Genomic DNA, 21,218 nt, shown 5'->3' with positions numbered 1-21,218 from the left:
ATTGAAGATACGTGTCTTCTAGTCTCCAACATGCCTCTAAGAGCATGGGAAAGAAAACTGCTCATATAGTGTGCAACAAAAAGGTAGAAACTGCAGTAATTGATTCCTGTTTGCATAGAATCTGGGCCTACACACATATGTATGTATAACATGACTTGGGTAGACAACTTGTCATTGATTAGGTAACAATGTAGTCAGGATCTGCTAATTGGATCATTAAGTATGAAATATTTAACAGCTCAATTCAGTCCATCAATAATACAGCGCTTTGCCGCTGACAGATCTCCGTCTAGATACCGTAATCATATTTGGAAAAATATTTTCTTCCGCTCTTGAGTAATGTTGTTATTTATAGATGGTCAATATATATTTTTTTAGCAAAATTGGCCTACCTGATATTGTCAATTTGCCAGTTCACAAGCCATTATGTACACTGGGAGAATCGATTTGTTGATCTTAAATTTGGTATAAAGAAAGAAGAGTAAACACCTATGCAAGGCAGGGGTATCCAATAAGGACAATCTGCGGAAGTGATGGTGCAGTAAGGATACAGTGCAGACTTTTACACAATTCAAGGGCAATGGGCTTGTGGCCATAACATTTACAGTCCAACATGCGTTACCGTTCTCAATCAGAGGCACTCAAGTTTAGGGATTTCAAGCAAGTTCTAAAGCAGATATGAGTCAACCAAATCCACCAATTTTATCGATACCAGCTGACCATCTCCTGTGCATAGTACCTCCTAACTCTTCGCCTGTAGTATAGAGAAGGATTGGGCACGTTGGATTTTAACTGCCTAATTCTTTTGTTCTCAAGGAGCTAAGTCACTGAGGAGGCTCCCCCCCCCTCCTTTCTATTTAGAATACATGCTGAGTGTGAATGTGTATGGTTGGATTAGGAAAGATAGCTGTTGGCTGAATGTAGACATGCCCATTTATTGTAAAATGCAGTGTGGGCCCTTAGAATCCTCAGGGTGGGCCCTTAGTACTCACAGAGTTGCCCTCAGAATCCTGGGGTTGGGCCCTCAGTACTGACAGAGTGGGCACTCATTATCCTTTAGGTGGCCCTCAGAATTTTTTTAATGGGCCTTTGGTATCCTCAAGGTAAACCCTCAGTACCCTCCAGGTGGACATCAGAATCCTTGGGGTGGGCTCTCAGTTACCTCGGAATGGGCCCTCAGAAGTTAAAGAGGTAATCCGGTGAAAAACTTTTTTTTTTTTTATCAACTGGTGCCAAAAAGTTAAACAGATTTGTAAATTACTTCTATTAAAAATTATTAATCCTTCCTGTACTTATTAGCTGCTGAATACTACAGTGGAAATTATTTTCCGTTTGAAACACAGAGCTCTCTGCTGACATCATGAGCACAGTGCTCTCTGCTGACATCTCTGTCCATTTTAGGAACTGTCCAGAGTAAAAGGAAATCCCCTTAGCAAACATATGCTGTTCTGGACAGTTCTTAAAATGGACAGAGATGTCAGCAGAGAGCACTGTGCTCGTGATGTCAGCAGACAGCTCTGTGTTTAAAAAAAAAAAAAAAAAAAAAAAAAAGAATTTCCGCTGTAGTATTCAGCAGCTAATAAGTACAGGAAGGATTAAGATTTTTTAATTGAAGTAATTTACAAATCTGTTTAACTTTCTGGCACCAGTTGATTTAAAAAAGAAAAACAAGTTTTTCACCGGAGTACCCCTTTAATACTTTTATATTATTAGAGTTATACTTTTCAGACTCTTATATTTTGTGGCTAGGAGTGTCTGGTAAGGCCTGAAATGAACAAGGTGATGATGATGCTTAGGTAGTGATGGCCTGTGAGTAATCTCCCCTATGTACATGCACTTGCAATAGTCTAGGGTTATAGAATCGAAATTTTCTCCTCACACCTATTTTCTAGAAAATATATAAGTGGGATAGTAATAATCTCTAAACTTGACACAAATCGCTTTAAAGAAAAATGGAAAATCTGCCTGGTTAAGAATTTTAATTTGTCCTGGTGTTCCTGTATTATGAATGGGAATGTAGTTTCATCATATTGATAAGATATTAGAGTAGCTTGCAATATCTTCTTAACTGCTGGCTGTAGGAAACCCATCTGGTCCAAAGTGTGGCTGGGGAACCATTCAAGCATTTTTTACGATATCAATGAGATTTCCAAAGTCCTGGACTCAGCTGTCAAGCTGTTGGATAAAAAGTTATGCAATAATTGAAATTCTGCTGGGGGACAGATTAAATCAGTAAGTTGCCGGTTCTTTCTCCGCGCACAGTTTTGTCTATGAGTCTCCTGGTGATATGTTCTTATGAAATGTGATTAGGATGAAATGACTTGATTTGTTAAACAGGCAGAAATGACAACGAACATCTGTTTTGATGGCCTGAATGGTGCCGGGTGTTCACAGTAATAAGACTTCTTTCCTTTTTACTTTGTTTTCAGAGCCGCTCAGAAGCTTAACTTGTCATCAAAGCGCAAGAAGTATCACCCTCCTCTTCCTCACTCCCGGGAGTATTCCACCTACTCAACCAACTTCAGTGGCATTCTCCAGTTATGTCCTCCTCCAGCACCACCATGTTTAATGAGAGCCGTCTCCAAAATCAAGGACAACCCCGGCATGGGAAAGGTAGGAAATGTCTCCAATATGACCATTTCGGCACGTCCAGAGATTATGAAAAAGGATTAAGAATCAATATTAATAGGGCCTATGGGCATTATTGGACATAGTTACCCCAACATTTTTGAAGCCTGCTTCAGGAAATTTAAGCCAAGTCCCAAGAACGCTCAGGATTGCCGCTCAGTATGACCAGTTTTGTACAAAAATTAAATGATTGTCGCCTGTTGGTATATTTTGTGGGATAGTCCTGTCAAAATTGGGACTGTTAGCAAAGTATACATAGTGGTCCCCTTTTATCAGAATGTAGACCCAGTAAGTATCGGCAGCCCCTGCTCTGACAAATTTGACTTTGTCTATGTATTACATGGCTGGGCATTTATTTGAATAACCACCATGCAGTACTACATGGCTACCTAGGTGCAGCTCCTCATAAAATATCCATGTCTCCGCCAGAGGAGACTGACAGTGGCTTACCTCCCCCCTCCATTCTGAGTTAAGGTTAACAAAATGCGTTCCAGGAGCAGTTATCACTTCCTTTCCTGTGAGTGCCGTAAGATCGGGTTCACATATGTCCAGTGATCCACAATAGTTGCTATCTGGTGTGGTTGTGCTGTTAAAAAATATTTAGCATTCATTTTTTTTTTTATATAATGCAACATTGTCAGAGGACATCTGATAGATCCTCCATAGGTCTGGCACCATGCCCCAATGAACTTTTGGGGCACCAGATGGGATGCCAAGTGCAACAGATCCAGCTTGTTGCATGTGATGTTCCCATCCTAGATGTCTCCAGATGGACATACATATGTGAACTTGGCCTATTTGGTTAGAGTGCACCTGTCGTTTGTGAAACCTTTTTCTATAATCTAGATAATAACATTTTATGCATTTTTACAATATACATTGGTTTAAAAATGTGTATATTTTTGGGTGAAAAAATCCTGTCTCTGCAGCAATTGCCTGTGTGTCTCTGTGCACGCCTCTGGTTTGTCAATCAGCCAGCTGTGTGAGCCGGTGGCATGTTACTGAGCTTCAGTGTACAGAGCCCTGCTTGTCCTCAGTGTACAGAGCCCTGCTTGTCCTCAGTGTACAGAGCCCTGCTTGTCCTCAGTGTACAGAGCCCTGCTTGTCCTCAGTGTACAGAGCCCTGCTTGTCCTCAGTGTACAGAGCCCTGCTTGTCCTCAGTGTACAGAGCCCTGCTTGTCCTCAGTGTACAGAGCCCTGCTTGTCCTCAGTGTACAGAGCCCTGCTTGTCCGCAGTGTACAGAGCCCTGCTTGTCATCAGTGTACAGAGCCCTGCTTGTCCTCATTGTACAGAGCCCTGCTTGTCCTCAGTGCACAGAGCCCTGCTTGTCCTCAGTGTACAGAGCCCTGCCTGTCCTCAGTGTACAGAGCCCTGCTTGTCCTCAGTGTACAGAGCCTTGCTTGTCCTCAGTGTACAGAGCCCTTCTTGTCATCAGTGTATAGAGCCCTGCCTGTCCTCAGTGTACAGAGCCCTGGTTGTCCTCAGTGTACAGAGCCCTGCTTGTCCTCAGTGTACAGAGCCCTGCTTGTCATCAGTGTACAGAGCCCTGCTTGTCATCAGTGCACAGAGCCCTGCTTGTTCTTGGTGTACAGAGCCATGCTTGTCCTCAGTGTACAGAGCCCTGCTTGTCCTCAGTGTACAGAGCCCTGCTTGTCATCAGTGTACAGAGCCCCACTTGTCCTCAGTGCACAGAGCCATGCTTCTCCTCAGTTTACAGAGCCCTGCTTGTCCTCAGTGCACAGAGCCATGCTTGTCCTCAGTGTACAGAGCCCTGCTTGTCCTCAGTGTACAGAGCCCTGCTTGTCCTCAGTGTACAGAGCCCTGCTTGTCCTCAGTGCACAGAGCCCTGCTTGTCCTCAGTGTACAGAGCCCTGCTTGTCCACAGTGTACAGAGCCCTGCTTGTCATCAGTGCACAGAGCCCTGCTTGTCCTCAGTGTACAGAGCCCTGCTTGTCCTCAGTGTACAGTGCCCTGCTTGTCCTCAGTGTACATAGCCCTGCTTGTCATCAGTGTACAGAGCCCTGCTTGTCCTCAGTGTACAGAGCCCTGCTTGTCTTCAGTGTACAGAGCCCTGCTTGTCATCAGTGTACAGAGCCCTGCTTGTTCGCCCACAGTTCCTGTATTTTGTCTTCACACACACAGGTCATAGCTGTAGGTACAAGCCAGGATTTTTATTACAAATAAATGTATAATATTATTATCTACATTATGTAAAAAGTTTCTTTAAATGACAGGTACACTTTAATGGGTTGTAGTGGTCCTCTGGTAATGGGCCCCATAAGCACTGCCATGTTGCCCAAATGTCCAATTTTGCCGTGTACCTCACGGGCACTGTATACTGACAGCATGAAATACCTAGCTATTGGCTAAGTCCTTCATGTCTGCTGATGTTAACAGTGATGACACCTCCCATAATTTTAGGTCTCTTAAATCATGTGCTCCTCAGATTATACCGGATTAGACCTTCTCAATATTTGCCAAATCGTGCCCGCATTCATAAACATAATAGAGGAAATTATCCATTCCGTGTATTAATGTGTTGGAAACATCAGACAGTACCATCCACTTAGCTAAACTCACCCTTCAAAAGCAATGAGCCAATGCTGCAAGCCTCTTTTAACTGTATTTTTTTTCCTGCCGTCTCTATGGAAGTTATTAAATTTAATGTTGAAATAGTACAAATGATGTCTGAAAGCCATTTTATGATGACACCGAGAAGAAGTTGGATTACAGTCAATCTCTGACATTAATGTGCTACTTAAGGTAATTTATCATCCGGTGGCATTAAAAAGACATCTTTTCGCTGAAGACGCTGCCGAGCATCTTAATTTGGCATTTCCTGACTACTTTCTGAGCGGCGGAGGTATTTGTATGTCACATTTACATGTGTATATTTTTTAACCTAAGAGGAGCTCTATTCACTTAATTCTTCAAAACACTTTAAGAAACAAGTTTGAAGTGCTTGTCATTTTCTCGAGATGCTTTAGAAGAAACATCTAAAAGTCTGCGTTTAGTGAGGGTCGCTCACATAATTAAATGCGCCATTTGGATAGATATTTCTAAGGCTTTTTTTTATGATAACCTTTTGTATTGCATTGATGTGGATGACATAGTTATGATGAATATGCAGCCTGTAGGCCTCAATAAGGCATAGAGAATTAGTGCTTGAGATTTTGCCCACCTTTCAGATCATTTGTCCTTCATTCTAGATCTTCTACTGTTGTGTGTATACAGCTTAACAACAGGGAGGAGAGTAGTGTTTCCCAACCTGTGTGTCTCCAGGTGTTGCAAAACTACAACTCGTTGGCTGTCTGGATATGCTGGAAGTTGCAGTTTTGCAACAACTGTAAGCACAATGATGGGGAAACACTACTGTACTAGAAAGTTTAACTTTGGAGGACCTTGCATGTCCATGCATCATATGGACAGCCCACTGAGCACCATATAATACTCACTTTCACCTGTGGTGGCAATACAGAGAAATGAAACACTTACTCTGGTGTAAAAAAAATGTTTCACAATCTAAATGTTTTAAAAAACTGGTGACAGAAAGTTATACAGATTTATAAATTATGTCTATTTAAAAATCTTAATCCTCCCAGTAGTTATCAGCTGCTGTATGCTACAGAGGAAGTTGTGTAGTTCTTCCCAGTCTGACCACAGTGCTCTCTGCTGACACCTCTGTTCGTGTCAGAAACCGTCCAGAGGAGGAGAGGTTTGCTATGTGGACTTGCTCCTGCTCTGGACAGTTCCTGACACGGACAGATGTGGCAGCACAGAGCACTGTGGTGAGACTCAAAAGAACTACACAACTTCCTCTGAAACATACAGCAGTTGATAAGTACTGGAAGGATTAAGATTTTTAAATAAAAGTAATTTACAAATCTGTTGAACCTGTTTTCCCTGCAGTGTACCCCTTTTAAGGTTCCTCCACAGATTACAGCTGATCTCTGAGGGTTTTCAGCAACAGGGCTTTCTGCTGTCAGCCTTGTCCAACATTGTAATATTGTTGAAAACAACAAAGAACAAGGAACAAATGTTTTAAATTAAATACATAATAAATAAATAAATACAAAAATAAAACATAAACATTAGAATAAAGCTGAACCTGCCTATTTGTGTGGTTTAAGCCAACTATCTAATGTTAGTATGCCATCTCCCAACTCTGAATGTAGAAATGGTGCCCTAAAGCAGGCAAACGTCAAACCAAAGTCAGGGGTCGCAACGCCTTATTAAAATCAAACTTTTATTAGTTCTACCAGTTCAGAGTAGAGACCTCTTGGGTATGTTGGGTGTCTATATGCCCCATCCCTTTGTTTAAGGGAGATGTCTCCCCAAGAGGTGTCTGGCAGCATCTTTCTTTCCTCTACCAGTTCAGCATAAGACCTTTGGGTGCCAACATGCCCAATCCCTTTGTCTGCAGGAAGAGAAGTCACCCCCAAAAGGTATCCGCCAGCTGCTTTCTCCCCTCTACCAGTTCAGTGTAGAGACCTCTTGGGAATGTTGGATGTCAACATGCCTGATGCTTTCGTCCGCAGGGAGATGTCACCCTCAGAGGTGTACGGCAGCAGGTTTATCCTCTCCACCAGTTCAGAGTACTTGCATGCTCAGCTGACCCCGATGATGGTGTCTCGAAAAAATGAAAGATGTCCAGCATTCGGGTGAAGTCCAACAGGGTATAACTTTATTTAGGCTTGCACATACATGATTAAAATACTCTGACGTGTTTCACGCTTTTGCGCTTAGTCATAGAGCGCTATAACTAAGCGCGAAAGCAAGAAACACGTCAGAGTATTTTAATCGTGTATGTGCAAGCCTAAATAAAGTTATACCCTGTTGTACTGCACCCGAATGCTGGACATCTTTCCTTTTTTCGAGATTGCTGCTTGAGAAGCCGGAGGTGGGTCCGGCGGGTCCGCACATAGGTGGTGTTCCTATCTGGGTGAGCTATTTTCAATTTGCTACAATGATGGGGGTCAGACTATGTAAAAATATAAAGTTGATGACTTCAATGAGATGCGGATGGACAACCCCACCCCCACCCCCCACCCACCCCCCACCAGTGATCAGAAGGAATGTATCTTGCCCTGATTGGACCCTGTCTTTAAATGAAGCTCCTTACCGTAATGTATCATCTGGTTATCGGTTTCATTTTTGTTGCCCATTTTATGATCCGCTCCTGTTTGTGTTCCTGACCAATTTACATTAGTCTTTTACTAATTGGATGTTGTTTGCTCTCCAGCAATTCAGCAACATCAGTATCGTGCAAGACAAATATATAAATAAAAGGGAAATAAGCAGGATCACTGGTGCATTAAGCCTCGGTTATAATGCAGGACGTGCGTTGTATAATGTATTTCTCTATTGTCACAACAGATTGGCATTGCCATCTTTGGGGAGACTAGATTCTGCTCGCTAGCTGCATGGTGTTGGCCAATTGTTATTCAGTAGAGTAAATACAAAGCTGCCACTCTGGCATTGACCAGACTCCTATACCCATAGATATTGAAATCTTATTAAGTTACACATCTCCTTATCCTGCCGGTGCCCGGTCTTCATAATGAGAGTGTACAATAAGATCATGTCGTAGCTTAGCGGATAAAACTGCCAGCTGCGGGTCATGCCGGCAAATAAACAGCTTGTATGAAATATCTTCCATAAACCAATTTCGTAAGGGTTATGCATATCTGTCACTTTAAATTATATGGAATGGAACATATTGGCACCGAGCATAGACATCCCTAATTAGATTGATGCTGCAGCAAAGTAATGAAGAAGCCTCATTGGGGACCGGGGATGTGTGAGCCGAAGACAACATCTTAAAGCTAGCCGTCTTAGAGGACATGAACAAGTAACGGAACCAGAAAAGTAAAATAATGAGAGTAGCTGTGTTCTGGAATTAGTATTCTATTAGTTATGTCTCCTCCTAAGTTTTTTGTTTAGTACTATGATGAGTACTGTTATGTAAAGATGTAGCTGAGCTCAGTTTATATCAGTGTTTTCTAAACAGTGTGTCTTCATTTGTTGCAAAACTACAACTCCCAGCATGCCCGGACAGCCTTTGGCTGTCCGGGCATGCTGGGAGTTGTAGTTTTGCAATAGCATGAGACACCTTGTTTGGAAAACACTGATATCTGATATTTCAATGTCATGAGATATATATCACATAGTGGATCTTTTTTTTTTTTTTTTACAAAGGAGGAATCGGTTTTTATTTCATGTTCATGAAAATTTTTTTTTTTTTTTTTTGGTTTGTTAAGTTGGATGACCCCTTTAAAGTAGAACGTCACCTAAAAGTGATCTTATAAAAAAATAAAAAATAAACTACAACATGTAATCTGGTCATAGTGGTAGAGTCTGGAAGTAAGTATACGTATTTGGTGAGGATGTGATGAGGGCAGATGGGTGGCATTAACCCCTTGTGTTCGTGACACCAGGGCATGGTTTATCCTCTACACCACCCGAAAGGTATACCGCTGGATCCTGGGCTAGGCACAGGGGCAAATAATGACTCTGACACCAAGTTACCGAACCTCGGCAGCTTTACTGAGTCAGACAGATGAAACAGTCTATACAGCTTGGCTAGTCCCACAGAGGTGACCAGTGACTTCAGCGACCACAGGGCTTGCTGGGACTTATAGTGGACTTGGACAATTTGATGCAGGACCACGCTGACTTGAGACAGACTTGACTTGGAGTGACTTGACTGAGACTTACTATGACAGACTTTACCCCGTCTGTAGCTTACCAGGTTTTTACTTGGACCTGGGGGGTAGTGTACTTGTGGATGCGTGGCTGTGTGGTAGACTTTTGCCTCCTCTGGACTCCAGACACACACCTAGGACTCGACCTCACTGAAGCTCAGCAATGACTTCAAGAGACTGAAGAGGCTCCACCCAGGGATTATATGGGGAAGACTCTGGAGAGGTCCCATAGGTCACCCTGTAGGACACATGGTTACTGGCACCTTCCCTGGTTACAATCCCATGACACATTACTTAAAGGCATAACACCACTTATGTACATTACATTATATAACAAGCATAGAAATACTATAAAAGGCACAGGTGCAGGGGGGGGGGGGGGGGGGTTGGCCAGGGGTCACTGGATGGAGTCTGCCGGACAGGGCAGCTAGGGTACAGGGGTGCAACAACGTAGGTACAAGAAGATTGACTGCAGCACACCAGTGTATCCAATGAAAGTTGTAGCTTTATTCTATAGGTACAATGACTATGTTTCTGTTGTCTCGCACCACCAATGTCAAGTCCAATGGTGGTGTGAGACCACAGAAACGTAGTCATTGTACCTATGGAATAAAGCTATAACTTTTATTGGATATGCTGGTGTGCTGCAGTCAATCTTCTTGTATCTATCTATCTATCTCTCTATCTATCTATCCATCTCTCTCTCTCTCTCTCTCTCTCTCTATATATATATATATATATATATATATAGATATATATATACACACACACACACACACAAAACAACTAAACTATCTGTTCTATTACTTGAATTCCCTAACACAGCATAATAAAGGGCCATGCACTGTGTGATGCTTGTTCCCCATTTTCTCTGAGGTGAGCAGGCTTCCAAACTGGGGGGATTGTCCAGAGTGGAGAACCACGCTCTGTTTTGAAAATCAAAATGTTTGCGTGGTGTCCTTAAGGTGCCCGCAAGCCCCTAAACATCTTATCCTCTATCCAAGGAACAGGGGATAACATGTATGATCGCGTGATCAGACATCTTATTCCCTATCCTTTGGATAGAGGATAAGATGTCTTGAGGCAGAGTACCCCTTTAAAATACAGTCAGCTTAATCTGCCGGTGGGTTCGGATGACTGTGTATGGTATAGGTAGCCTACTGACTCTCCATCAATCTCAGAGAGAGAAGGGTCAGACATGTTGGATTTTTACCACCCAGCCCTATTATTCTTGGAGAAATAAACCACTAGATAAACCACCAAAACTGTTTGTCTGCACCTTATCTCTCCCATAAAGGAAACATGAACATTTGGGCATGCCATTATTCATGTGTATGGTGAGGTCGGCCAACAGTTATTGACAATGTATGGCACCTTTAGACCTTCAGGTTACTAAACTACTATAGTAATTTTGTACTCTAACCAGGGGCATAAAGGGGTACTCCACTGGAAAACATTTTATTTTAAATCAACTGGTGTCAGAAAGTTAAACAGATTTGTAAATGACTTCTATTAAAAAATCTTAATCCTTCCAGTACTTATCAGCTGCTGTTATGATCCACAGGAAGTTATTTTATTTTTGAATTTCCTTTCTGTCTGACCACAGTGCTCTCTGCTGACACCTCTGTCCATTTTAGGAACTGTCCAGAGCAAGAGAAAATCCCCATAGAAAACCTGCTCTGGACAGTTCCTGACAGAGGTGTCAGCAGAGAGCACTGTGGTCAGGCAGAAAGAAAATTCAAAAAGAAAAGAACTTCCTGTGGATCATGCGAAGTAGTAGAGAAAAAGGACCAACTGTTTCCAGGTGCTGCTAGCTCAAAACACCAGAGGCACGAGTAGTAGGTGAAAGATCCTTGCAGGGATCATGTTTATTAGAAAATAACAAATATGGGATGAAAAATATGATCTTCCTCAGATGAACTTAACATGCACTAGATACATGGCCAGTTTAAATACAATGTGAATGTCACGATGCCGGCTGGCAGGAGGTGGATCCTCTGTGCCAGAGAGGGATTGGCGTGGACCGTGCTAGTGGACCGGTTCTAAGTTACTACTGGTGTTCACCAGAGCCCGCCGCAAAGCGGGATGGTCTTGCTGCGGCGGTAGTAACCAGGTTGTATCCACTAGCAACGGCTCAACCTCTCTGACTGCTGAAGATAGGCGCGGTACAAGGGAGTAGACAAAAGCAAGGTCGGACGTAGCAGAAGGTCGGGGCAGGCAGCAAGGATCGTAGTCAGGGGCAACGGCAGGAGGTCTGGAACACAGGCTAGGAACACACAAGGGAACGCTTTCACTAGGCACAAGGGCAACAAGATCCGGCAAGGGAGTGCAAGGGAGGAGATCAGATATAGCCAGGGAGCAGATGGAAGCCAATTAAGCTAATTGGGCCAGGCACCAATCATTGGTGCACTGGCCCTTTAAGTCTCAGAGAGCTGGCGCGCGCGCGCCCTAGAGAGTGGAGCCGCGCGCGCCAGCACAAGACAGCAGGGGACCGGGACGGGTAAGTGACCTGGGATGCGATTCGCGAGCGGGCGAATCGCATCCCCGACGGCCATGACAGTGCAGCGCTCCCGGTCAGCGGGACTGACCGGGGCGCTGCAGGGAGAAAGACGCCGTGAGCGCTCCGGGGAGGAGCGGGGACCCGGAGCGCTAGGCGTAACAGTACCCCCCCCCTTAGGTCTCCCCTTTTTTTTGTCCGGTAACTGCCTCCCCTGGGATGAGGACACCGGGAAAGAATGGAGCGTTTCCTCAACGGCAGGCAGTACAGCAGGAGTTGGAATGGGGAGGGAGGGCAGAGGGTGAAGCTTGGCACGGGGCAGGGTGACACAAGGACGGGAGCCATGAGGAGGCACAGAGGCTTGCCTGACGGGACTGGGAGGGGGGGAGAGGCACTTCCTATGGCAGGCAGAGTCCCAGTTCTTGATCTCCCCGGTGGTCCAATCAAGGGTGGGGGAATGAAGCCGGAGCCATGGCAGACCGAGGAGGACCTCAGAGGTACAGTTGGGTAGGACGAAGAGCTCAATCACTTCGCGATGGGGTCCGATACACATCAGGAGGGGTTCTGTGCGGTAACGCACAGTGCAATCCTGTCTGGCTCCCTTGACCGCGGAAATGTAGAGCGGCTTGACGAGACGGGTCACCGGGATGCGGAATTTATTCACAAAAGACTCCAAAATAAAATTCCCGGAGGCACCAGAGTCCAAGCAGGCCAGGGCTGAGAGGGAGGAGTTGGCTGAAGAAGAAATCCGCACGGGCACCGTGAGACGTGGAGAAGCAGACTTAGAACCAAGAGACGCCACACCCACGTGAGCTGGGTGCGTGCGTGCGTTTCCCAGACGTGGAGGACGGATAGGGCAATCCACCAAGAAGTGCTCGGTACTGGCACAGTACAGACAGAGATTTTCTTCCCTACGGCGATTCCTCTCTTCCTGGGTCAGGCGAGACCGATCCACTTGCATGGCCTCCTCGGCGGGAGGCCCAGGCGTAGACTGCAAAGGATGCTGTGGGAGAGGTGCCCAGAGATCTAAGTCTTTTTCCTGGCGGAGCTCTTGGTGTCGCTCAGAAAAACGCATGTCAATGCGGGTAGCCAAATGGATGAGTTCTTGGAGGTTGGCAGGAATCTCTCGTGCGGCCAGCACATCCTTGATGCGACTGGATAGGCCTTTTTTAAAGGTCGCGCAGAGAGCCTCGTTATTCCATGATAACTCGGAAGCAAGAGTACGAAATTGGATGGCGTACTCGCCCACTGAAGAATTACCCTGGACCAGGTTCAACAGGGCAGTCTCGGCAGAAGAAGCTCGGGCTGGCTCCTCGAAGACACTCCGGACTTCAGCGAAGAAGGCCTGGACTGAGGCTGTGGCCGGATCTACTGTCACGATGCCGGCTGGCAGGAGGTGGATCCTCTGTGCCAGAGAGGGATTGGCGTGGACCGTGCTAGTGGACCGGTTCTAAGTTACTACTGGTGTTCACCAGAGCCCGCCGCAAAGCGGGATGGTCTTGCTGCGGCGGTAGTAACCAGGTCGTATCCACTAGCAACGGCTCAACCTCTCTGACTGCTGAAGATAGGCGCGGTACAAGGGAGTAGACAAAAGCAAGGTCGGACGTAGCAGAAGGTCGGGGCAGGCAGCAAGGATCGTAGTCAGGGGCAACGGCAGGAGGTCTGGAACACAGGCTAGGAACACACAAGGGAACGCTTTCACTAGGCACAAGGGCAACAAGATCCGGCAAGGGAGTGCAAGGGAGGAGATCAGATATAGCCAGGGAGCAGATGGAAGCCAATTAAGCTAATTGGGCCAGGCACCAATCATTGGTGCACTGGCCCTTTAAGTCTCAGAGAGCTGGCGCGCGCGCGCCCTAGAGAGCGGAGCCGCGCGCGCCAGCACAAGACAGCAGGGGACCGGGACGGGTAAGTGACCTGGGATGCGATTCGCGAGCGGGCGCGTCCCGCTGTGCGAATCGCATCCCCGACGGCCATGACAGTGCAGCGCTCCCGGTCAGCGGGACTGACCGGGGCGCTGCAGGGAGAAAGACGCCGTGAGCGCTCCGGGGAGGAGCGGGGACCCGGAGCGCTAGGCGTAACAGTGAACAGGCGCCCAAAACGCATAATGGGCGTGGCTAAGATGGTCAAAGGTCACTACAGGTCCTGTTAGGTCCTGTGGATAATAACAGCAGCTGATAAGTACTCGAAGGATTAAGATTTTTTTAATAGAAGTAATTTACAAATCTGTTTAACTTTCTGGCACCAGTTGATTAGAAAAAAATATATATGTTTTCCAGTGGAGTGCCCCTTTAACCATATGAGTTGTGGAGGCAGAGTTCATACCTGGGTTATTGTTCAAGAGGAGGCCTAAATGCCCCTGTATGACACGAGAAGACAGGTGTATTATGTATGGCACATGGTAGGTGGGCATACCTGCTACAAGTTTGCAATGGGTCACAGAAGCTTCAAGATATGCCTCTGAATCTAACCCTAAAACAAGGAGCTATTGTGATTTACATGAAAATGTCAACCTCTTCTGGTTCAGGTACTGGTTTTAGGTCCCTTATAATTGTAGAAGTGAATGTCCAGGCTGAAGAGCCTTAAGGATAGGAAATGTCTGAATCCAGTGCTTTTAGTCCATATTCAGAAGTGTTTTTGCTTGTGATGTCTATGGTGGATAGTCATAAATCATAGAGAAATATTCATGAGAATGCTGCCGATGTTGATTGGTTTCTACTGGAGGGCAGGATTTGCTGCAGCACTTGTTCATATTAAACACTTCATAATTGATAGACTCAGGGCTGACAATCCTCTTGGCTATGAAATAGTTAAGGATGGTCTACATATTGTTTTTTTTCTTTTTCCCTTGAAAGCTCTAGTTAGAATAATGCCAATGACCTTGGAGCATTGACTTTGCTTTTGAGAGTTGCTTTATATGATGAGATCTCAGCATTAACTACATCCATAGGAACATCTAAAAAGCTGACATTACACATGTGTACTCAGAATGTCCATACTCTGGATGCTGGAGGGAGCCGGGCTGATGGAAATGATGAGGAAAGGTCGAGATCAATATAAAAATTTCTTCTTTCTTGCCTAGGCATCGTAATCTAATAATAAACGTGAGAGCAGTGAAAGGGGAGTTGATGGCCCCATTTATCTCGGCTCGGTTAGCATTATTTAGCTTAGAAAGCTGCAATTATGTACTGAATGTATGGAATAAATAGACTGTCTGCAGCATTTCAGCTCCATCAACTAATCTTAGCAAAGATCCTCGGTGTACACACACAGGTGGTCTGTACACTTCGGCAGGGTTACTATAATCTATTTCCTATGTTATTTTTTTAGAACTTATTTTATATTTAAAGCATTGTATCATGAAACAGTGTGCCCCATCAGTATTCTGATACTAGACCTGGAATAAAATTGGTAGATACTTAAAGGGGTACTCCGCCTCTAGACATCTTCTCCCCTATCCAAAGGATAGGGGATAAGATGTCTGATTGCAGGGGTCCTGCCACTGGTGACCCCCCCGATCTCCCTGCTTCACCCGGCGTTTGTTTAGGTAGGGTGCAGTGCCGGAGGCTCGTGATGTCACGGCCACGCTCCCTCAATGCAAGTCTATGGGAGGGGGCGTGACGGCAGCCACGCCCACTCCCATAGACTTGCATTGAGGGGGCGTGGCTGTGACTTCACGAGCCTCCGGCACGCATTGCCAGTTATCTGGCACGGAGCAAAGTTTGCTCTGTGCACCGAATGTCTCAGGTGCCGCAGCCAAGATCGCGGGGGTCCTGCCACCGGGGACCCCCGCGATCTCGGCTGCGGCACCCGAGACATCCGGTGCACAGAGCAAACTTCCCCTTTGGATAGGGGATATGATGTCTAGGGGTGGAGTACCTCTTTAAGTGCGGGCCCCTATTCCACCTTTAGTAACCATGCCTTATTTGTCCAATTGCAACCACATATGTGAGGGGTGGACATGCATGAAAGCTTCCTTGCAGGTTCTCCTTATCCGGATGGGAATTGCTGAATCAGGGAGTGGGGACATTGGTAGCCCATGTGCCCCTGCTCCCTTAGCATAATTTAATACAATTCCACATATTGAGATGGAACTTTGAGTTTTTGTGTCATTTAGTACCATAGTAAGACTACATTCACACCAGGTTGTACCACTATGTACATTGTTGATACACATCAGGATACTGGCAAAAAAGTATTCAGATTTAGGAACCAAGCATAGTCTATTATTGAATTTGTTAATTTACTGAATGCATACTTTTTGTGTACAGGCTACCACACATGTAATGCCTTTAAAAAAAAAAAAATAGTATTCCCTAGTAGACTTTGTTTGGTCTAGTAAAATAACCTGTTGAAAACTGATCTAGTACCTCAAAAATATGATGTGAATGGGGCCTAAAATGCATAGTAGATTATGTTTTTGAGTCCTGCACAAAAAAGTATATGTTTGGGAAATAGACTGAATATAGTCACCAGTAGACTACATTCGGTATGGTCCATTAAAGTCAACCGGCCTGCTGTGGGTACATATCAGAATGCCTTTTTGCCAGTATCCCAACATACCCCAAATGTAAAAAGTAAATTAAAGGGGTACTCCGCCTACAGCCATCTTATCCTCTATCTGCAGCTAGGACCTTACGCACTCTCCATGCAGCACCCGTACCGCACCCGGCATTCTAAACAGTGTGTTTAGGATGCTGGGTTTGGGCAGCCAGAGACGTGACATCACGCCCCTCTCATGATGTCATGCCATGCCCCCTCCATTCATGTTAATGGGAGGGGTTCTGAGTGCAGCATGGGCGCAGTGGGACCCCCGTGATCAGACATCTTAGCCCCTATTCTTTGGATAGTACCCCTTTACTAAGAGAGTCATTAAAAGAAGGGTATTTTACATAGGATTTACATAGGATTGGGGTATGATGAACTGCCACTTGGCAAAAGGACTTTAATTTCATGAGTGACATGATGAGGACCAAATCTGGGACCATTAAACTAAATTTCCTCTAATGCTGTGTTTCTGCACAGTTGTCAAATGTAGAAGGTAGTGTACTTCATTTATATCTGGTGACTATCTGCTCATTATTCATTCAGAATCCTGGATTCACAAGTGTCATTCAGCAGGCTTGAATAAAACGGTGTGGTCCTCAATGACAACCCTAGCCTAGTGAAAATGAATTTTAATTATTCTTGTTCACCACACAGTCTGCATGACTTTTAACCGTACACCTCAGAAATATTTCAAGGTTGAAAAAAAAAAAAAGAAAGAAAGAAAGAAAGACTGCAGTCCGCATAGAGAAAGAGGAGAGCCAGACGAAATTCATGAAGCTTTTATAGACATTCAGCCTTGAATCTGTCACCAACAATGCACATACACTTTTGAAGCAGCAATTTCATTTATTTTAAGGCTCACTTAGTTTCTAGGACTGCCTTTTCCAATTCATATCACTACCGCAGCGGAAAGAAAGCATTGTACTCTATTAGGCAGTATATTCTGCAGTGCCAACGCATAAAGTAGGGGTAATGTGACTTTTTATGAAAGCTTTTATAATGTGCTTCAGATGGATGAGAAAAAAATGTGTCCTACACAAAGAGAACCTTATTAGACGCGCCGTCCAAATTGTTATTCTTCTAGACAAATAAGCGGTGATCTTCTCCCAGTATATTTTTATGATGTTATTTTTGACTTTTTTTCCCCCTTGTTGAAACCAAAAAGATCTTCACAATGGATTTTATTTCAATGGATTTTTTTTCATTATGCATTAAAATGAAAGTTTTCCTTGCCTTCTTTTTGAAGTGCTGCAAAGATAGAGATGTCAGAAGATGCCATCAGTGTCTATGAATTTAGACCCATTAGTGCCCCTATACAAGAGTAATGGTACTGCCATGTAAAGGGCCTGAACCTATATGAGGTGCTTTGTGACATGTCTGCGTGACATCATATAACATGTATTAAAGGGAATTTTCTTCCTAAGGTCAAAATATCATGAACACTGCCCTCACAGAGAAACGTACCTCAACGTACCTTTGTACGAATATGATAAAAAATTGTTCTACTGGATGCCATATCTACCTCTGGTGGGAAATACTGTAGCTGTAACTATTGCCCCATATATACTGCCCCTGATGAAATACATATTTCCAGGTATGTTGTCCCTATCATTCTCTGATGATCATTGGGAGCATTGCACATGGCAAAGCCCTGTAACTCTGTACTGGATGGCAAACTAACCTGATGCCTAAATGTATGCAATGGAACATGCAAAAAGAAAAATTGGATTACATAAGAATCAGTGAGAAGAGAACTTTATGTGTTTCCTTATAAGATCACATAGCACGCTGAGGTAGAGTATAGGCCTATTGTAGGTTCTATGTAACACTAACTTGGCAGTGTGTTTAAGGCTTTAAAATAGGTATTTCATTTCAAAACGTAATCCCTTGTAAACAGGATAGTGGCCAAATAGCAGATTGACAGGAATGTGCTGCACTCGGCAATGTTTGGAGGGCCCAAAAAAGAAAAAAACAAGTGGTTACTGCACATGTGCTGCACATTCAACTAATTTAGGGTTACGACTTTACTGCACTTTCAGGATTGGTGGGGGTCCCAGCAATCAGATCCCAACCAAACCCATAGTTACTACCTGTCCTCGATATAGGGGATACATTTCTGAAAGGAGAATACCCCTTTAAGCTGTCCATGATATGTGTAGATATGTGTTAGGTGAACCCACAGTATTGGATGGCCATGAATTGCTTCTTCTGACTCTTCTCTGAAAGCCGGACATTCGGACATAATGAAGTTCTCGGGAAAATAATCCACCACTTATGTCTTTCACCGGCTTTCTTTTCTTCCCCTAACCAAAACACATAAATGCTTGGCTATGGCTTCTTTCACACTATGACTGTTGCTCCATTACAAACGGACGTTAATGGCTCTTTTTTTTTCTACTTTTGCTGCCATTAAGGTCAGTTATTTTAATGGACCAAAACAGGAGTTATAACGGGCAAAGAGGATCCCATTCACTTGGATGGGATTCCTCTAACGTCCGTTATAAGTCCCGTTATGATAGCGGGAGAAAAGGACGTGTCATGCACAAATTTTTCTCCCGCTATTTTCCTAACGGATGTCACCTACCGGACGAAACATGGTAGTGTGAAAGGAGCCTTAGGCTCCTTTCACACTACCGTTTTCGTCTGGTAGGTGACGTCCGTTAGGAAGATAGTGGGAGAAAAATTTGTGCATGACACGTCTTTTTCTCCCACTATCTTCGGCAGCAGTAACGGGACTTATAACGGATTTTAGAGGAATCCCATTCAATTGAATGGGATCCTCTTTGCCCGTTGTAACACCAGTTATGCTATGTTACAATAACAGATGTTAATGGCAGCCAAAGTAGAAAAAAAAGAGCCATTAATGTCCTTTTGTAACAGAGCAACTTTACTAGTGTGAAAGAAGCCTATAAGTATGTTTGTACATGGGGGATTGTGAAAGATAGATGTCAGCCAAAAGGGCATTTGACCGCCATCTGATGTGTATGGACAGCTTTACTATACTAATGATCTGAATTTAAGAAAAACTTCCACCCCATAAACTCCACTTCACATCACACAGGCCTCCAAACACATTTACCTATATTTGTGTGTGCTATCATTATTTTGTTATTTTTATTAATACTAATTGAAAAACATTAGAAGCTTCCTTTAAAAATAACACTGTAGGTGTATTGGCCCTTTAAGAAGCCCTGCTCAGAATAATATAGCATGGATTTTCACTTTGGACACATCGACATGGAATGGGAATCTGGCTGGGCTTTATCACGCATTCTCACTTGTTTGGTGTCAAATCAACTGAGTGACAGAGTCTGTTATTCTGCCTGAAGCAAGGTCTGTAATAACATAGTCACGTCAGCGCTTATATAAAGGAACAAGCTCCTCTTTTGTGGCCCTTCAATATAACCAGTGACCCTCATTTAATGTTGGCACCCTTGATTGTGAGCTCCCTTTACATGGTACGGGCATGGCATGGTGCTGATCTAAAGGTATAAGAAAGTAGCACAGGATTATAGGCGAGGAGTACAATAAAGCCTGAATAGTGCCAGATTGTCCTTCAATTTGACAGTTTCCTCAACACCAGTCTGCTGCACTAAAGCTTCAGGTGACATGATGATTTTCACACGATCCTTCTACTGTGCGTCTTTGGCAAGATGGCAATTGCACCTATGGTGACAAATCGATTATACACCAATAGGTTCGTGATTGCTTAACTCCCTGGAAATTTCAGCAAATCTGAATGCAGATGAAGGTTACAAAAAGTAGTCTTTCAGTTTTCCACTTTTAAAAACTTAGTCCTGCAACTATTTTACCTATTACTTAGAAGGCTGGATGATAACCAGTTTGGCCACCAGCCAGTGCAACTATCACAGAGGTGGTCACTCAGCTTTTGTAGACTGCAGCACAGAGCATTACCATGTTTATTGCAAACAAAACAGGAACAATATAGTATTTCCCACACCGCCCAGGAAATGAATTCACCTTCTTCCCTCCAGGGGACACTTGTAATTACAAGGGGCTCACACCTAGCCTGTGACTTCAGAGCAGCGGGTCAGACACAGTGTAATACATAACTGTTCCACAGTAATCAAGGGGCATGTTCTTACAAGTAACAACGTCTCTTCCTTGAATATCCATAGAAGTGTCCTTGTTAACATTTCATGGATTCTTTCCAATAAAGATTTCAATTTTCAGAACTGTAGCTTTATCTGTAAATGAGTCCGTATACAGACTGAAATTCTTTCCATGTAATGGTCTCAGGAAATAAAAGTTGCAGGGGATGGAGGTAGTATTTGTTCTTTGTTTGAAGAGGGTTAACAGTCACACATGTCAATGGTATTTAAAGGGGTACTCCACCCCTAGACATCTTATCCCCATGATCTCCCTGCTGCACACTGCATTCGTTTAGAGTTTCAGGTGCAGCACCAGAGGCTCATGACATCACGGTCACGCCCCGCTCGTGATGTCATGGCCATGCCCCGTCAATGCAAGTCTATGGGAGGGGGCGTGATGAACGACCACCCATAGACTTGAATTGAGGAGGCGTGGCCATGATGGAACGAGCAGGGCATGACCGTGACTTCACAGGCCTCCTTCACACCTCGCTAGTCATCCGGCATGGGGCAAACTTGTGGCTACCCAGCTTCTTTTTTTTTTTTTTTTAGAGAAAATCTGTGCTGTGTGAAAATGTGCATATCTTTTTACGAGGGAGCATTGTGTATCCTAAAGGGGGGGACATCATTCCCATAAGTCTACGCCATTCCCATTATGGAATTTCCCATCTGAGAAATTCCGCTGGGAATTTGTGGAATTGTTTTCAATGGGATTTTGCTGCAGCGT

General features: G+C 44.3%; 1 protein-coding gene across 7 annotated transcripts in view; it reads left to right on the top strand.

The window, feature by feature from the left end:
* Positions 1-21,218, top strand: part of KIF26A (kinesin family member 26A) — a 197,033-nt gene that overhangs the window by 146,999 nt on the left and 28,816 nt on the right. For all 7 annotated transcript variants that reach the window (XM_056545564.1, XM_056545559.1, XM_056545566.1 and 4 more), the window contains exon 5: positions 2,430-2,613. In XM_056545564.1, the coding sequence (XP_056401539.1) occupies positions 2,430-2,613 (184 nt within the window). The remainder of the gene's footprint in view (positions 1-2,429; positions 2,614-21,218) is intronic.

This window comes from Hyla sarda, chromosome 11 (assembly GCF_029499605.1).
Source record: "Hyla sarda isolate aHylSar1 chromosome 11, aHylSar1.hap1, whole genome shotgun sequence".
Lineage (NCBI taxonomy): Eukaryota > Metazoa > Chordata > Amphibia > Anura > Hylidae > Hyla > Hyla sarda.
This window is presented reverse-complemented; position numbering and strand designations above follow the sequence as displayed.